The 18016-nt window shown below is 38.1% G+C and overlaps 2 protein-coding genes and 1 pseudogene across 2 annotated transcripts in view; all 3 read right to left on the bottom strand.

The window, feature by feature from the left end:
• Positions 1-18016, bottom strand: part of LOC111333211 (uncharacterized) — a 101849-nt gene that overhangs the window by 32080 nt on the left and 51753 nt on the right. Inside the window, exons 5-6 of the mRNA XM_088741959.1 lie at positions 17563-17888; positions 16962-17100 (exon numbers count right to left, since the gene is read on the bottom strand). Of these exons, the coding sequence (XP_088598085.1) occupies positions 16962-17100; positions 17563-17888 (465 nt within the window). The remainder of the gene's footprint in view (positions 1-16961; positions 17101-17562; positions 17889-18016) is intronic.
• LOC111333209 (uncharacterized) lies at positions 3694-4418 on the bottom strand (annotated as a pseudogene).
• LOC148718746 (uncharacterized) lies at positions 10255-12690 on the bottom strand. The gene is made up of 2 exons (XM_088741990.1): positions 12430-12690; positions 10255-12098 (listed from the first exon to the last, which is right to left on the bottom strand). The coding sequence occupies exons 1-2, from the start codon at positions 12436-12438 to the stop codon at positions 11790-11792; spliced, it is 318 nt and encodes a 105-aa protein (XP_088598116.1). The 5' UTR covers positions 12439-12690; the 3' UTR covers positions 10255-11789.

Below are 18016 nucleotides of genomic sequence, written 5' to 3'. Positions count from 1 at the left end.
TAGATTCCATACAAGATGGAGTCATCAAAGAACTGATTCGTTCTATAAATACACGAGGAACACCTGCCACACCTCAGATGAAAAGAGAGCCTGTGACACCTGCGACACCAGGCATTTCTAAAATTCCTACAGCTAAGAAACCAAGTGAAAGCAGCAAACGTTTTACTCGGCTGAAACGTTTAAAATTTGAAAAATTACTTGTGACACCTATAACTTCTATTAAAAAACAATTACCTAAAGCCACTCTCGTCGTCCCTACACCAAAAAGAAAAGTGTTACGTCTTCTTCAGAGGGGCGACCTACTAAGAAACCAAGACAAACGGAAGTAGAACGCTTAAAAGCTTTTGGTAGGTGATAGCCTTGGGAAAAGAGAAGTTGGGATCCAGTTCAAGCTGTGAAAGACAATGAGACGCCAAAAACGTCAGAAGAGGCAAAGGCAGGGGCAAGAACCGCCCGAGGAAAGAGTAGAAGACCACGACGACAAACATGAGGAAAAGTTGATATCCAGAAATGGATTTCAAAATTAGGTGTGGAGTTTTATTGGCCGGGGTATCAATACATGGATCCGGGAACCAAATTAGCCAAACGATTAAAACGTTGTGATCCTGGGATTAATCGATTAGATAAGTTAGCCAAACAGTACGATATCGATTACAGTAAAGTTACATCATTCACTGACAAACATGTAGCCGATCGTAAGATGATTGCTGGTATTAATAGATATTCAGGCAGAAAAACGCTGACGGAACAAATTGTCAAACGTATCATGCTTTCTCACTTCTCCAATTACCTGAAAGGACTCTCTGAATCTTCTGCATTCAGTTGGGTATGGTCTAACGCACGTTTATCAAACACCAGCTGGTACAATTTGGCTTGTGTCCGTTTTAATTTTCTTTGCTGTAGGGTTTCGGACAAAGTGTGTATGATTCATTACTTATGTTTTCTTTCGCTCATCTAATGGATGTAACACTTCATCTAAAATGTTCTCTCGCACAATGTCATAGTTGAGCTGTCATTTTCCGCGAACGTTCAACGAGAATCCTTTTTACATTACATACGACTTTCCCATTCTTCGTTCGGTATCCATAGTTCTTTGCGCCTGTGGAGACAAATTTTGTGATGTAGTCGTCATCGTTTCATTCATTCGTCATGTCCCCCAAAAAGTCGCCAAGCTCGATTTCTGTCTTCCCCGGTTTCCACGTATAGATGACCGAGTCTGTATCGTAATACAAGACTCGGTCACCTAACTTTTTCAGCGATTGGTAAAGTTTTAAACGAGCTCAACACGTGGTCAAGGCAGCAATAAAGATGTTTGTGTTGGTTCCTTTGAAGGGGTCTTCTTCTCGTTCATACGTCCCTTCTAGGACTTCTGAATTTAGAATGCGCAGATCCGTGACGGTAAACAGTTGGGGGTCGTCCTTTAAATCCAGGAGCTCATGAGGTTGAGTACGCTGTTTTGTTTCGCTTTTGTTATTCTGTTGCCCAAATTTTCCCCAGAAGGAATTTAACATGAGTTTTGCCGTCGCTTCTCTTCCCGGGTTTTTCTCAATTTTTGTTGGGTCGAGTCGAATACCTTCTTTTTCTTGATACCTACGTCGATATTCTTTTTTCTCTGTGTCACTTCGAGCCCACTACGGGTAGCCACCGCTCTCTTGTTTAAACTTCAACCACGTATCGACGAAAGGTTGGAATAACCCTTCTCGGCGACGTGGGAGATCCCACACTACATTAATTTTCACGAGCCGGTATCCTTTCTCTATCGCTTTCATTATTTCAGGGTACACCAGGTCCCTCTCAACATCTGCTCTTTATCCGTATGGGGCAACCATGGCTTCACTTTAACATATCTCCTTTTTGGGTTTCCACTTCAACACATGCACGACAGAGTGGGAAAGCGCGCTTGTATGAATTACCGATTTTACGGCGAAACGGTAGAACTGGATTGTACAAACCAGTGGGCGGGACGATGTCTACTTTCATGAGCCTAAAGTAGCTTCTAAGATTTTGGTTTTCAGGTTCAAAATAGATGTCTGGATGACCGACGGGATATTCACCATATTTGTTGACGAACGGGTATTCAGAGGCAACGTCCACATAACGTATCTCTTCGTCTTCTGCTAGGTTGGCTGTATAGTAGAGACAAGCAGCGCCGGTTCTTCCGCCGAAGAAACCTTCTCTTGAGTTTAATGGGGAGATGATATCCATATCTTTGAGAAAATCGACGATGGTGGGTGTGTCTTTTTTTTCTTGTTCCCACTGACACCCCCACATCTCCACGACTCTATACCCTCTACCACGGAGTTTTTTTAAATTTTTTTGGTTGGTTTGCTGTCTTAAGACTTCCACGGTTAATCCGTCAGAGCAGAATGGAATCTGTTTTCTTTTTGGGTAGGAACTACGACAGCTATGGAAAATACAGCCATGAAATTCGTACACGGTATGAGTTTCTGCATCATAACCATCGTCGAAGTAGGAGAGGGGGCCTATGGGTATGCAGTGCCCACCACCTTGACGGGTATGTTGAATTCTGCCTCCGGAATGGTGTTGTACCCACATGAGCCATTCCAAGGATGCTTTTGAGTGGTTCACGGAGGCGCCTCGCCATCCTGAGGGAGGTTCAACGGCGATGAGGGTTAAAGGGAGATGTTTCCTTCGCCAATATCGGTTGCAGTAATGGTCAGACATCTCTTTATTGGGTTAAAGTCAGCGATGTGGTGAAATTCTTTGATGAATTTTTCACATCCGGCTTTGAGTAAGGCGACATCAGAGTGGCAGTAGGAGACTAATTCTTCTTTTAGGTTAAACGGTTGCTGTTTGGCCACTTCTTCTTGATACCAAATTTCAAATTCTTCTTTCTTTATAGCGGACATACCATCCGGGTCATAATAGGAGACTTTGGGTAATGGGCCTACATAGTTTTGATTTTCGGGTGTATGGAATTTATGAGGAAAGAATCCTTTTTTAACTCCGTAAGCCCAAAGGTGTCGGTGAGGGCTGTCATAGAATATTTAAAGACGATTTTACCACTTTCCAGGGAAAGCATCTTGGTACCATTTGGAATCATGAGATCGAATTTTCTGCCTTCTCTGGCGAGTTGGTTTTGAATGAAGACGAAGTCATACCCTTTGAAGTTGTGAAATATGCAAATCACCTCGCGAGGGTCCTTGTATCGGTCTTCTGTAAGGAATGTCAGAAATTCTAGAAACTCTGTACTGCATTCTTCACCATAGAACATGTAAGGGATGTCGTTTTCTGAAGTTTGTGCACAAACGCAAATGGGAAGGTGCGTGCCGTCCTCACTCAGCAGGGCTTCGTAATCTGCGTAGACGATGCTTTCCCTGGAAAGTGTTATATCTTCATATGTTTTTTGAGTTTGGCTTTGCTTTTTCGTTTAGGTGCGTCATCTTTTTCAGGGATAGGCTGCATAAAACGCTTGTGCTGCCTAAGATTCACAAACTCCCTGCAGATGGCACATTTTCCAAAATAACACCGATGCGGTTGTTGGGAGTCTGGTTGAAACTGTTTACAGCAATTCCCGCACCTTACTAGGGTTGTACAAATGTTTTTTGTTCGGTGAAACTCAAGACAGGTTTGATCGTAGAAATGGTGGTTGCAGTCAGCGCAGTGAAGTGTGGGTTCATGGGTTTTGGCGCCGCATTCAACCTGCTTACATGCTTTGCAACTTCAGCCACATTGTCAGTTAATTTTTTTGTTAACAAAAATTTTACATCACAATTCGTGAACGAAGAAGCGTTAAAAAATGAAAAACCTTCTGAGCGTTTATCTTCGTATCTGTTACACCTTGCAGCGTGCTATCCTTCATCTCGGCATTGAGACAACGACGGAAAATGGCAAATCTGCAATAAAATACAGGACGATTAAAAAACGATAGATCTATATTCTAATTGTAGTATTCAATGAAAATGATATCCGAAGGATCGAAATGATTTAAGGCTTTGCTTCCCAAAGTTTCTTCTAAATACCTTCGGGTGCCACAGATAATTCCATAAAGGGTTCTTACCGGATACACCTTCACTTCACTATTCGCAACCTCCTGGACAAATTTACTAAGCCGGTAGTTTTAAAGCGTTGGCATCCATTTCTGCCAAATCTGTACTCAACGACTGAACTTTGTACTAATCTCCATAATCGTCAAAAGCGCCACCAGAATCAAGTACAGGAACTTTAACTTTTCTATTTATCTGTCATTCGTGAAAAATTTTAATCGCCCATTTTGTTTTGTAGGCAGTCGACTTAGGAATGCTTCCTTGCAGAAACTGTGATTCTTCTTTCCCAGTTTTTGGAGAACGAAAACGGCTTACAGTATTCGCTGCAAAAGACTCTGCCATCTTCACTATCACGTGACTTACAGTAAACAACAACAAATTTCCCACATTCTGATTATTTTTAAAATACATAATCTCATGGGAAACTGTTGCACTGAAACAATAGCCCTAAATTACTAAAGAAGTGTGGATAATTTTAGAAGTCATATCAAAAACTCGTGCTTCGTGTTTGACCGAGGTCTCTAGACACCTCGAAACAATAAAAGCAGTCGGCCTACGTTCTCGTGCTCTCATCTGTTTCTCGGTGTCTGGAAACCCCGGTCAAACACTCACACTCGTTTTTGATAAATTACTTCACAAACTCAACTAAAAAGAGATCCTTAGGGATTTCGCTTCAAAATAGCTGAATCAGCTTTTCCGATTATAAAGGACACATAACGATGATTGATTCACGCTGTGTTTACAAGCGTCTCACAACATAACAACGAAATCGTGTTACTTCATTGAAATTCAAACTTTAACAAAGGAGTACTTTGCTTTTCTTTCTCCTACGCGTCAAACACTTCAACTATTTGTGAATTAGAAATCTCATCCACATCTTCGTATATTTTTCCCACTATGTTTAAAACCTCGTCTGAGATGCCATCATCCCCAAATTCTTCTTCGTCAAATTTTAGTTTAGCCAGCTACAAGTACAATATTTACCCAGGAAAAATTAAATTACTTTTGAATAAATACGTTTTTTTAATATACATACAAGGTGCTCGCACGAGAGTATTAATTGATGTAATTAATCGTAATCAAACTTTGTTTCTGTGTTCGTTAAAAACAAATTTTATTCACCATTGTGCACTCTGTATCTAGAGAATAGTTGTAAACCACCTAATTTATCCACATTCGTTAACCAATTGATTTTTATACCGCGAGAAACTATGTAACTTTACTTACTTCTCGTTGTTCCGTCAAGTATCTTTAAGGTCTTGTGTGCCTTCTCACTCTACTTCTGCACAGCAAGTTCACGATGGATTAAATCTAGACTTTGTTTTGTGATTGGTGTTTTTCGATCCGTTCACACTTCAAGGTCGTATCGTTTTATGAGAGGTCCGCATATGTCTATGAGTCATGTATTAGACGTAGACTGACCTTGACTGACCTTGACTGACCTGGAAAGAAACGCAGATCAAATTACTTATTCGGTTTTTAGCAAGAACCGATCACAACGCGTGATAGCGGACCAATCAGATACAAGTCATGGTGTGTTATATAAAAAAAGGTTAAGGTTCAGACTATCATTTACAACGCGTTGTGTTCGAGTCCGGGTGAGTTGTACAAAAAAGTAAACAATATCATGTTCAACACGCTGTGTTCGAGTTGTAGTACGAAGAAGGCAAACTGAAATAAGTGATGACGGTTCTAGGACCTAGATTCAACTGTATTTAGTGTTTGTATTTTAGATGCCACCAGCAAGACGACATCTTGATTTTTCGCAGATACCTCCAATTCGTCGCTCGAGAAGATTGGCCCGCGAAGATGTGGAAGAAGATGGGAAAGCATGCAACCAGGAGCACTTGAAGAAATAATTCAACAGGTATGTAACCATTTTTGCTATAAAACCGAAATTACGAAGAACATTTCATGGGAATTTATGCGTCATCCCGCTCTTTTTTTCTTAAGGGTGTCCAAGATATATGGGTAGTCTCATTGTCACTCCAAACTCTTTGGATGGACATATATTATTTATCTGTTTGGAATGCGAATACTCATATGTTTCTTATAGATATTAAATTACTTTCAGATTCTTTTTCTATCACTGATAAAAAGTGACAAAAACATTTTTTATTTTTCAGTTGTCAAGATTTTTCAACCCTTTAATTGTTGGATGCAATCGATTCGTATTCTCGAATGAAGTCATATTCAATTTCGCGATACGTGTCATTACCTAATGTAGACGATGTTACCTCTTTTGCGAGAACCACATTTTCAATACCAATCATATTCAATTATTTACTACAGTCGTTTGTGTCATAATGAATTATCTCATATACTTTATTTATTATTTTCCTTTTCAATCATATGTTTTTTGCGATATTCATATCTATGCTAACTCCGTTGATTATACTCGTTCGTTAAGAAATCCTTTTTCTATTCATCTTTAGATACCAACAGCGTTATTTGAAGCTTCCTATTCTGTTCTCGACAACGGCTTTCTGATGGCATATTTGTAGAGACTTATCCGCGACATGAGAAATGTTCTTACGCATCTACCTGTGGAAAACCAACGCATTCGTATTGAAGTGTATTGACATCCGCATTTTAACTATTATTTTCTGTCATATATCAACGAACGTGTCATTCCTTATATACGAAGATTGTTTTTAGGTCAAACTTTTCCTTTCGCAGAATTTTTATTTTCGTTATTTGAACCTATTCGTAGAGTAGTTCATGCATATTTTAAAATTAGTATGCGTTACCCTCTAATTTCAATGAGTTACTCTGGTAGATATTCACATTGTATGTTTCGGGAATCATTTAGCTGATTTTTAAATTTTTTTTTTTTTTGCTTTTCGATAGGTTTAAGAAGAGCTGATTTTCAAATTCATCTTCTCACCACTATAAATTCACTTATTGACGTAAATCAATTGCTACCAATGCTTTGTCACATTCTTATAATTTTTTTAAGGGACGAAATACCGGCTTATAGACCTACAGATGAAATACAAATTTTGCCTCATTTCTCTTTTTCAAATGAGCTTAATATAAATATAGTGTCTGAATTTATTTATCTTTTAAATTTATTTCTACCATATTTAGTTCAACAATTTTCAACGAGTCCATATACACTACCAGAAAGAATGCATCAAAATCATTATATTGATCATTTTATCTATGTGCGAGGTTGTATCCTCTTTTATATTTAGATTTTAATGATTCAGATCTTGATGAAACAGGTAGTGATGATTCGGGTCTTTAGAATTCAGATAGTGATTTTTAAATCATAAATTTTCAGATTTCATCACATGATTTTATATCTACTTTATCCAAACTGTATGTATGTGACACAAGGACGCTATTTTAAAGATTCTATTTTAAGCCTACTTCAAGCTTTAAGGATAAGAAGAGAACGTCTGGAAAATTATGTCATTCAAGTTAATTTTATGTATGAATTTCAGATATGCTTTTTTGAAGCACATCATACATCACCTGAAGTATTTTTTCCTTTTATCAATTTCTTTTTGATGTCATTTTACAACATTCTATTGAGAAATTTGTTAGGAGTACATGCTAGTAGTTTTGAAAGAAGACATTTAAGTCGAGTTTATTGTGACAATAATTTATTTGCGCAACTTTGTTTATTTTCTATTTTATAGATATCTCAAGAATCATTATGTAGCTTGATAGTCAGATTTCCGATCATAAAGTACGCGACAACCTATTTACTTCTTTCTTTAATAAGACATTTCTAACGGACCTCTCCCAAGATGTTTTTTTGTAATTCTACCATATTTTATGGGAATTTTCCATAGATGGATACCATTAGCTGTCCAACGATGGCATAGTTATTATACACCAAGTCAATTAGAATTATGGAATATTTATTTATATTTGTGTATTTTACCCAACTCCGTGTTAAGAGAATTAAGAGTCCTGGAAGATTTGAGATTAGCTATTTATTTTCAAGATGTGGATTTTTCAAATAGCGTTCTTTCTTTATATAACATAAACCATTTTTTACATTGTTTTTATGGTATCCATGAAAGAGAGTTTCATGGGTATGAGTGGTCGATAATGAAATTAAATTTTTTACTTTTTAGAACGAATACTACTTGGAGGACATTGTGGATTTTTTTCGAGACACTAAAATTGTTATTATTAACTTATGCTCAAGCTCAAGATGAGATTTGCATTATTTTAACCAGATTGGTTTTTCATTACTGTTTCTCGTCCGCATGATTTCGTGCCGCTAATTAGTTTTAGTTTTGTTGACTCCCAAGAAATTGATCCTCCTATACTTGAGAATTTTATTCGGTTAAACACTAATTATAACAGATTTAATCATAATGCGACACATTTTTTTCTTAATTGTAATCCTTTATTAAGTTTTTTATTTGAGTAACAATAAAACTTTTCATTGCCTTTTACATGTGTTTGTTTTTCTTTATCTGTAATCTAATTAGTGGAAGCTGAAGAAAACCCACCAACGACTTCTTTATCCCAGTTAGTACAGTAAATATATCTTTCTTTTCCAGAGGGGTGGTAAATGTATCGTAAGGCTTGGTGAAATATAATGTTATGATGTCTTTCCCTTAGTTTTAATTCCTGGATTTCACTATCTTTCTCCTTACAAGATTTAGCATGCTATGTGTCTTGCTTTTGTATCTTTCTTTTTAGATAGGAAATTTTTTTTCGAGTCTTGGATCCTCCCATGTTGTATTTCCTTAAACAAAATCCTATGCAAGTTATGAATACGGCGGCGTGTGGTTCTCTTTTCCCTCTTAGACATGTAGGTGCGACTAGTCTTGGATCCTGACATCTTACTCCTACAGAGATAACGAAGCTAAGTCAAGTCGTAGTTGTCGAGAGTCTCTCATATTTAATTCTTTTTTTCAGTCTTTGTATGCGACGACGTAGTGCTTTCCTACCGCGCTTAGACCTCTAGGTGCAACTGACAACATAGAAAAACTGTCTCCGGTTTTTAAGCGACAATCTCATATCGACGCGGTGAATATTTGACGGTTGTCATGGCTTGAAACATGTGAGTGGTTTGACATTAAAACTGGTGTAAAACAAGGATGTTATATATCAGGATTTTTGTTCTTGATTGTTATGGATTGGGTACTGCGAAGAGCAGTTGGCAGTGGTAAAAATGGTATTAGATGGAAGTTTACATCAAAACTGGATGACCTGGATTTTGCGGACGATATAGTCCTGCTCTCATCTACCAAGCAGCAGATTCAGGATAAAACAACAAGGCTGGATGGAGAGGCCAGACGGATGGGACTCAAAATCAACAAAGAAAAGACAAAAGCGATGAGGATCAATGCAAAGAGCCAAGAAAAGATCATAATCAATGGACAGGATATTGAAGATTTCGATGAGTTCATGTACTTGGGGGCCAAAGTTTATGGAGAGGGTGATGGTATGAAGGACTTGAAAAACAGGTTATCAAAAGCCAGAGGTGCCTTTAACAAACTAAAGAAGATCTGGATCTCTAATAACATCTTGAGGAAAACAAAACTGAGGCTGTATAAAACTCTAGTAGTGCCAGTGTTACTCTATGGATCTGAGACATGGAAGATGAACAAAGGAGATGAGGAAGCAGTGAATGTATTCCATAATAGGTGCCTACGAAGGATCCTCCGAGTCCGATGGCAAGACCATGTCAGCACCAAAGAGCTACTGGAAAGGGCAGGCATGAAGCCACTGAGTGCGGAAGTGATGTCTCGTAGATGGAAAATGATTGGTCATATTCTTAGGAAAGATCGTAATAATGATTGCAATGTTGCTATGAGCTGGGCGCCAGAAAGTAAAAGAAGACACGCTGGGGATATTTGTGGCAAGATTGGGCCATTTCTTTTCCGCGAGGTTATGAGTCAGTGGTGTTGTTAGTAGGCTTTCTCAAAATTAAAAATGGCTGACACAAGTGTAAAATTTGAAACAACTGTCCTCTCTGCCCTGCAGCTGGCTCAAGATGAGCTGATAAGCAATGGAATGGAAAGCTCGCAAACGAACGAGGCTTTCTGTGAGTTAAAAATGTTGTTGTCTTCAGTTTCAAAAAGGCATTTCGGAGGTATTCGACAGCAACACAAGCACGTTACCATGGCAGCATTTCCTATGCTGACAAGTATTTCAAATCGATGGTATAAAAAATTTATGCGACGAATGGTGCCAAGGTGTGGAGTGAAAAATCCATGGGGAGCAATTGTTTCGGAAAATCTCAGCAGGGATCTATTTGGTATGGTTCGACAAATTGCTACCAGAAGCTCTTACGGGGTTACCACGCACAGGAGAAGGAAGCGCATTGCAATGGTTTTCACCAAGGAAACGAAGGTACGACGTCTGTTTTGTGAGATTACGGATTGTGAAATCGAAGGAGAAAAATTCCTTAAGAGATCAGCAAGTGGAAAAGTGAAAGTGCAAGCTATAATCAATGAGGAAAAGGAATTTGGTGTGTCTTTTAATTTAACAACTGAATAGATCACATTTGATTTCTTTTAGGGGGCATGGAATGAATATAGCTGGCCTCAACATATCTAGGACTCATAGAAAACGCAATTACTCGAACAATTTTTTTTCAGTGATTGTTTATTCTCTGCACTAGCATCACTGCAAAATGCATTTTTTCAACAGTTTAAATTGTGGGAACAATAATTAATAAGTTTATTTTTCATAATTTGAATGTGTAAAATATATAACACTCATAATTTATGTGTTAATAAATAATGTGAAAAATAACGTGAAAGTTTTTTTGAATGCTTCCCAGTCTCTGGGGGTTTACATTAGACCCCTGGCATTAGTTACTAAACTCTTAACCTGAGCAGTCAGTTTACCTTGCTTTATACAATCATCAATGGTCTGCTGTATGGGATGACTGCAGAAAGTACATTTAGCCTCCCCTTGTGGTTTCTGATTGCCACGGTGGCAAAATGTGGTAGTGAAGCATCGTGCAGGGATATACTTATTCTTGGTGGGTGTGTGTTTAACCAAATCGCACCCATTTTCCCTAAGCGAGATAAGTGAGATGTACTCATGTCTGAATACCTGTACCCATTGTGTTGAATAGTGGGTATTTCGTGCAAATCTGGCAAGAGAGACATGATTAGATTCTCTGCCCTCCATTTTATTGATCCTAAGCCCCACACCAAGCTCCTATTTAATTTGATTTGTGTGTGCTGCCACACAATGGCCAATAGTCCAAGTAGTTGGAGAGACTGATGAAAAGAGTGCACATGCCCTAAAGTAATTGCGTGTAATGCCTGTTAAACTCGTGACCTCTTCATCTGTCACTTTAATTCTATTGAATATAGACACAGAGTCCCTTAGGTTCACAGCAATAGTAGCAAACACATGGAAAACAAAAATATGAACTGGCTGGTCATCTTATAATTCAAGAGCAGAAAGCAATGTCATGAATTGATGATACATTATCAAGGGGTTCACAATCCTCTTTACAGTTTGCTTCCAGTAAAAGAAAATTTTCTTCGTGGCTACAAACTATAGAACCACAATTAAGAAAGCTCACCAACCAGCTTAAGGCTGTGTCGTCTTTGCCAAAGGGGGCCCCATCCCTCCCAATGGCAACCTTAAAAGATCCTATCTCCTTGCCAAACCAGTTAAGTTTATCGATATGGTGCTTATCAGCTTTTAAGTAGAACTAAGCTAGTCTCAAAAGCAATTCAGTGACCTGATGCTGTTATACTTAACTCTGCTGACAAGACCATCTTTATACAATACATTTACACTTCTGACAAAATTAACATCACTGCTTTCAAATTCCTTTACATTTTAATTTACAATAATAGGAATACCTCTTTCTTTCAAAACAGGGGAAACTGAACACATCTCCCTGAGTTGATCTACAGCAGCACCTTTTGTAACAGTTGCAAAAAGCCCATAATAGGCTGGCTTCATGTTGTTTGGGCTTCCTCCATGGAATTCCATAGCTGCCCGTCTAGTTTCGTCTTTCTTTCTATTGGAAGTTCTCTTTGGGCCACTTATATCTCCTTTCTCAGAGAGGGTTGTTGGAGATTGTAGTCTCTTCTCAACAAGGGAAAAGGGAAATGTATTTTCTTTATTGGATTTCTTCTTTGCAATCTAATAAAGTAAATGACTCAACTTAAAGGGGTCACCAAAATATCAGTAAACAAGCCCAATTAATATTTATTAAAAAAGCTAGCCCAATTATTGGAATCATCAGTTCCACCATCCTGAGGTACATTGTGTATCTGATCATATACACAGTATCAAAATATGTAGCTGGGGAGAGATGGGGAAGGGGCAAAAAAACTATATCTTACAAATGGGGGTTCTAAGGAAAAACCAAACATGACATAACTACCGTTGCACCAGCCCTCCTCCCTGTAAGTTATGGCCAGTCCCTTATGCGTATAATAAAGAGTTGTTCTTGTTCATGCAAGTCACATACCTTGTGCATGTTGTTTAACTCGCTTGTGCTTCTATCAATATAATTCACCTATATGATAAGAGAATAATTTGTGAGTAAACATATATAAATAAATCACCACTTCCCACCTTTGATCACCCTGTTTCCTGAATTGCTACCGGTATTCTGCCATTGTCCATGTTTTTAAATGGTAATAACCATAATTGAAACAAAGGAAAATCAAAATTACACCATAATATATAGGTAAATAAATGCTTTGCAAAAGTTATACACACGAGTTTAATTTATGAAATACAGCATTTTGGATGCAGGAAGGCTATAACACTCTCTTACTCTATCTTGAATACGTTTTAGTTTTGTCCGCTTCCTGCTCAGGTCGGTGTTTGCTTCTAGCATCTTTTTCACGATCTCATCTTGCTCCAATTTCTTTGATGCCCTATATTTACCTACGGGGAATCGTGTATAAAAACTCATTCTACGCGCCATCATTTCCTCCCATAGGTACACCACATATGGAAGCTGAAAGGCAAAAGTGAAAAATGAGGTTTACCTATAATAACTTTGCTGAAAACTCGAGCGCAAATCTAAAATTTGGAAAAGAACAAACTCGTACCTTAGTAATATTCTTCGTATTGTAGCTTCAATATGATCAAAAACAAGGAACTCGTCTACGTTCTTTGAAGCCAAACATTGCCATCATCGAATGAATTCGTTTATTTCAGCGAGCCGGTAAAACTATGGCATAAGCTATTTATTATCTACCTCAGAAAGGAAGTTTTAACTTTGCTTGACGCAAAAGCAGGTGGTTTAGACAAAAAGATTTGCTTAACAAAGACGGTAGTTGACAGTTTTAGATTCATTCCTCCCATTATACTCAATTACGTATGATGCACAATCCTCGCAGTAGATAGCGCTATTTAAGCAATAGCGAAAACCAGACCTGAAAAAAATCAGGCCTGTACGGGACTCGAACCACTGACCTCTGCGATACTAGTGCAGCGCTCTACCAATTGAGCTAACAAGCCAACTGGGAGCAGGCCGTTATGTTGATTCGTAATAAACCCGTGAAAGTGATAAATCAGATACAATGAAATATATGAAGTTCATATATTTTGAACTGCGGTATTAGATACGTATGATGCACGATCCTCGCAGTAGATAGCGCTATTTAAGCATTAGCGAAAACCAGACCTGAAAAAAATCAGGCCTGTGCGGGATTCGAACCACTGACCTCTGCGATACTAGTGCAGCGCTCTACCAATTGAGCTAACAAGCCAACTGAGAGCAGGCCATTAAGTTGATTCGTAATAAACCCGTGATAACAAATCAGATACAATGAATGGCTTGCTCCCAGTCGTCTTGTTACCTCAATTGGTACAGCGCTGCACTAGTATCGCAGAGGTCAGTGGTTCGAATTCCGTACAGGCCTGATTTTTTTCAGGTCTGATTTTCGCTATTGCATAAATAGCGCTATCTACTGCGAAGGATCGTGCATCATACGTAATTTGAATAATATTTCCAACGAAGAAGAGTCAGAATGGCTGGCAAATATACCTCCAAGTTTATTAGATGAATCGAACGAAGAAACACAGCTAGACAACCCGGACATTTCTAGGTTTATTGAAGTAAAAAGAAACAGCAACACGACAACGCACAACACGACAACGCGCCAATTCCGTTCCGCTTCGCATACTTCTGTCACGCACTCCCGTAAATAAATATCTGCGAGATTCGCCCGCAGAAACAAAAGTTTGGCGTGTTGGATAATATATAACTTATTAGACGTTTTGTTGTGTAGTATCGCTGAGTATTTTTACGAGGTGTGTCGTATTTTGAGGAGCCCGTAGGGCTCCTCAAAATACAAATAACGACACAGCTCGTAAAATACTCAGCGATACTACACAACAAAACGTCTAATAAGTTATTTATTATCCAACACGCCAAACCGTTGTTTCAGCGGGCGAATTTCGTGGATATTTATTTACGGGGAGTCCGTGACAGAAGTATGCGAAGCGGAACGGAATTGGCGCGTTGTTGTGTTGCTGTTTCTATTTTCTTCATTAAATGAAGAAATTTTCTGGTCGTCAAGCTGTTTTTCTTCTTTCGATTCATCAAATGAACTTGGATCTATATTTGCCAGCCATTCTGACTCTTCGTCGTCGGAAATATGATTGAAATTGTCCGCCACTTTTTTTTTTCCGTATCTACAATCCAATTCTTCGCTTGCGCGATGCGAGAAAACCAGTTTAACCGGTACTACAATAGACGAGTACAACTATCGCGTGATATTTGTACTAGTCTATGGCGTTATTCGTACTCGTCTAGGTGTAGTTGGATAATAATCAGCGATACTACACAACAAAACGTCTAATAAGATATATGTATTGTCATTATTACATTGTCAGTGTCATGGTATGTTGTATTTATTTAGGATATTGTCTTTGAAAAGCCCCATTGGGGAAATTCAGTAAAGTATGTATGTATGTATGTGTGTATAATAGTGCTGGTCATAGTTGGGTGAACATCACATCTCTCCGTTGAAGTGCACGTGGCCACACTTTTGTTAGCGTGTATTAAATCATTGTAAGGGTAAAAAATAAGTACCAGATCGTATTTTGCCCAAAACGAGTTGTGAAGTCAGCTCTACATATTCTTGTGCATCTTAATTACTACATATCTGAAAATGATTTTCAAATGGTTGTGAAAGTTTATCATGCAATCACTTTACTTTTCTAGATCGGCTCAAAAACAAACTCGATTTTCAAATACATACGCTCAGTTAGACTCAGTGGGTTGGTTGAACCTATTTGGAAAAAAACCTTAGCTATCAGATAAGCACTGATTATCCTTACACATTGTAATTTATAATATAGTTGGTAGCGCCCGCGGGCAAGGTGAAGATAATCCTGTATTCTGATTGGCTACCCGTGAGGGCGTGGGCCCATCTTTACCCGCTCAGGACTACCCGCCTTGATCCCGCACAAGAGAAAAAAAAATGCGTGAAGCGGACTCACAAAATTCGTAACTTTTGAAAAATATCGGCCACGAAGTCGCAAATGGCGGCAGAGGACAGTTAAAACAAACAAAATTACATAAATAAATAAACACGCCTCTTAGGTACACTTTCCTACAAACGCAGTTGGTTTTCTTTCCCCGTTCTCAAACTAAACAGGCCACTCTTGATTTTTATTGAAACGAAACATTTTTGCTAAATAGCAAATCCTTTATTGACTTCGTCTCGATCCATAAAAACGCCAAAAAAGAACTCTGCCAATATCCAGCCATCTTGACATTACGCTTGGTCAACAACTCATATACATATTTAAGTTCATTCTAATCCAATAAAGCGGTTGTGTAGGGCAGTAGGTCAGATTTACGCATTACTCTATAGTAGTATATCAAACCCTTCTCTTAAGACCTCGAATTAATCCCAAATACCTCAAAAACTTATTTCAGTTAATTTTCAATGTCCAAAGCCATTTAATGTGGCCAACCTAAACCGATCTTCGTCTTCAAGAAATGAGCTGGAAGTTAAGGTGTTTGTATAACTCACCAAATTAGTTTAGCGGTTTTCTTCTATTTCGAACGACTTTCTACGTTAACAAAAGTACTCAAACTATCTTAGCTCCTCTAAAGACGACCTAAAAACTACTCGGGTCCATGGAAGTGTGAGTTTTCTCATCATGTCTTACAAAATAGGAAGTATGACAAACGCTGGAGATGCACAAGAGTTAAGTGGATTTAAAGGATTTAAACATTTCTTCACAAAGCAGCAACCTTGAAATGAAAAGGCGCTGCAGATCAAAAGAAAGAAAGAAAAAAGCTTGTTTCTAACTCGTTGCAAGTCGACACCGTGTTAAAAATTAAGGAAAGAAAAATATTTATGAGAAAAGCGAGTGCTCTTGAGAATTTTATTAGTCGGTTGGCCAAATAGTTTCTGTAATGCAGGAAAATTATTTTAAATCTTAGTAAGTAAGTAAAACCGGCTATTAATCATTTTTAGAAATACGGCTTCCAGGATGCGAAAATAAGTAAGATCTAGGCTTTTAGTAAAACGGACACGAACTTGTGAGACATCCTGTACACGAATGCCCAGCTCCAACATCGTTCAATGATTCAAGTCCTGGTCAAGTCCAAGTGTAAATGAGTCTGAAGCTTCTTTTTACGACTGTCAGCGGACAGAGCCTCCGGAAAGCTAAGACTGGGAACCTAAGGACATTACAGAAAAAGGGAAAGAAAGACTCACCAAGAAAGAAATGTCGGTTAATTAATAAAAAAATATTAAAATACGTTAAATAACAAAATAAGTGAACTCAATTCAAACAGCACCATTTTCATTAGCTGTCTAATGCGAACTTTACAGCAAAATGCACCCTACAATAAAGAATATCGATACCATATAAAAATAATGTAATTTATAATAAGGATTGAATCTCAAATTAAAGTGAAAATATTTTCTTGCAATATATTGTTACATTCAGTTAAATGTGAGATTCTGAATTAACGTGTTTCCCGGAATATCTTGCACTTTAATAGTCTATTTCTTTTCATACCTCGGCAACCATAAAGCTCCATCCTTAATGATATATGAAAATACCAAGCTGTTGGTCGGAGTCTTATATAACGAGCTTGGATTGGTGGGTTCAGCTTGTGATAAACAACACTGTCCCTGTCTTTATTTCCCTCCAATGTCTGTCACATACAAAATGAACTTCATCAAAAATTTGTTTTCTATCGTGAAATAAATATAGTGGGAACATTGGCAAATGATTCAACTTTATCATCAGCGAAAACTAAGAACATGGAGTAATAAATGAAGGTAAAAGGACTCAAAACTGAAGTTTGCACACTCCTTTTGGGAGCAATTTATTATATATCTCGCTGATATGATGAGTAAACTAGGTGGGCCGTATTTTACATTACTGATGACCCGCTAAATTGAAAAGTTTGTTTGAATTGGAACCTCTCCCCTCCATTTGAATCTACACAGACGATAAATATCTTACTCAACTTGTTTCCTTGCTCAGTACTGAAAGAAACGGAATCTTGCATTTGTTTACTGATTGAATTTATGGCTTATTCACTTTGCCTAAGATCTTAAAAAAAAGAAAAAATAAAGCTGTTAAGTGTGTACTTTGATGGGCTCGACATTACCTTTGGTGAACTATGTCCTGGTACTTTATAGTAGTAGAAGTTCATTCCATCATCACTGTACTGCAGCTTGTACGCCGTTACCCATTGGTTGTGAGCATTCCTTCCCTGTGTCGCTATACCTGTTAATTTAGTGTAACTGCCAAGAGCCACCTGGATCCATTGATTTCCATTGTTCGAGTGAGCCGACCATCCTCCTTTTTTGCCTCCACCAGCCTTAAAGTTCAATCTTCCTTGGATTGCTGCATGATTTCCATCCCTTTGTGAAGATGCAGTGATTTGAGAGTCTTTGATGTGGCGACTTTCCATACCAAGAGGTGCCGAACATTCTTTACATGACAAAAATAAAGGAATAAACACATGTTTTTAGGAGTGTGAAGGGAAGAAACTTATTCATAGCCTTGTCTCTCTTTTAATTCTATCAAAAAGATGTTGGGCTAAGTATTTACTCAGCATA

The sequence above is a fragment of the Stylophora pistillata genome, chromosome 12 (genome assembly GCF_964205215.1).
Source record: "Stylophora pistillata chromosome 12, jaStyPist1.2, whole genome shotgun sequence".
NCBI classification, from domain to species: domain Eukaryota; kingdom Metazoa; phylum Cnidaria; class Anthozoa; order Scleractinia; family Pocilloporidae; genus Stylophora; species Stylophora pistillata.
The sequence above is the reverse complement of the archived record's forward strand: the minus strand, read 5'-3'. Positions and strand labels throughout refer to the sequence as shown.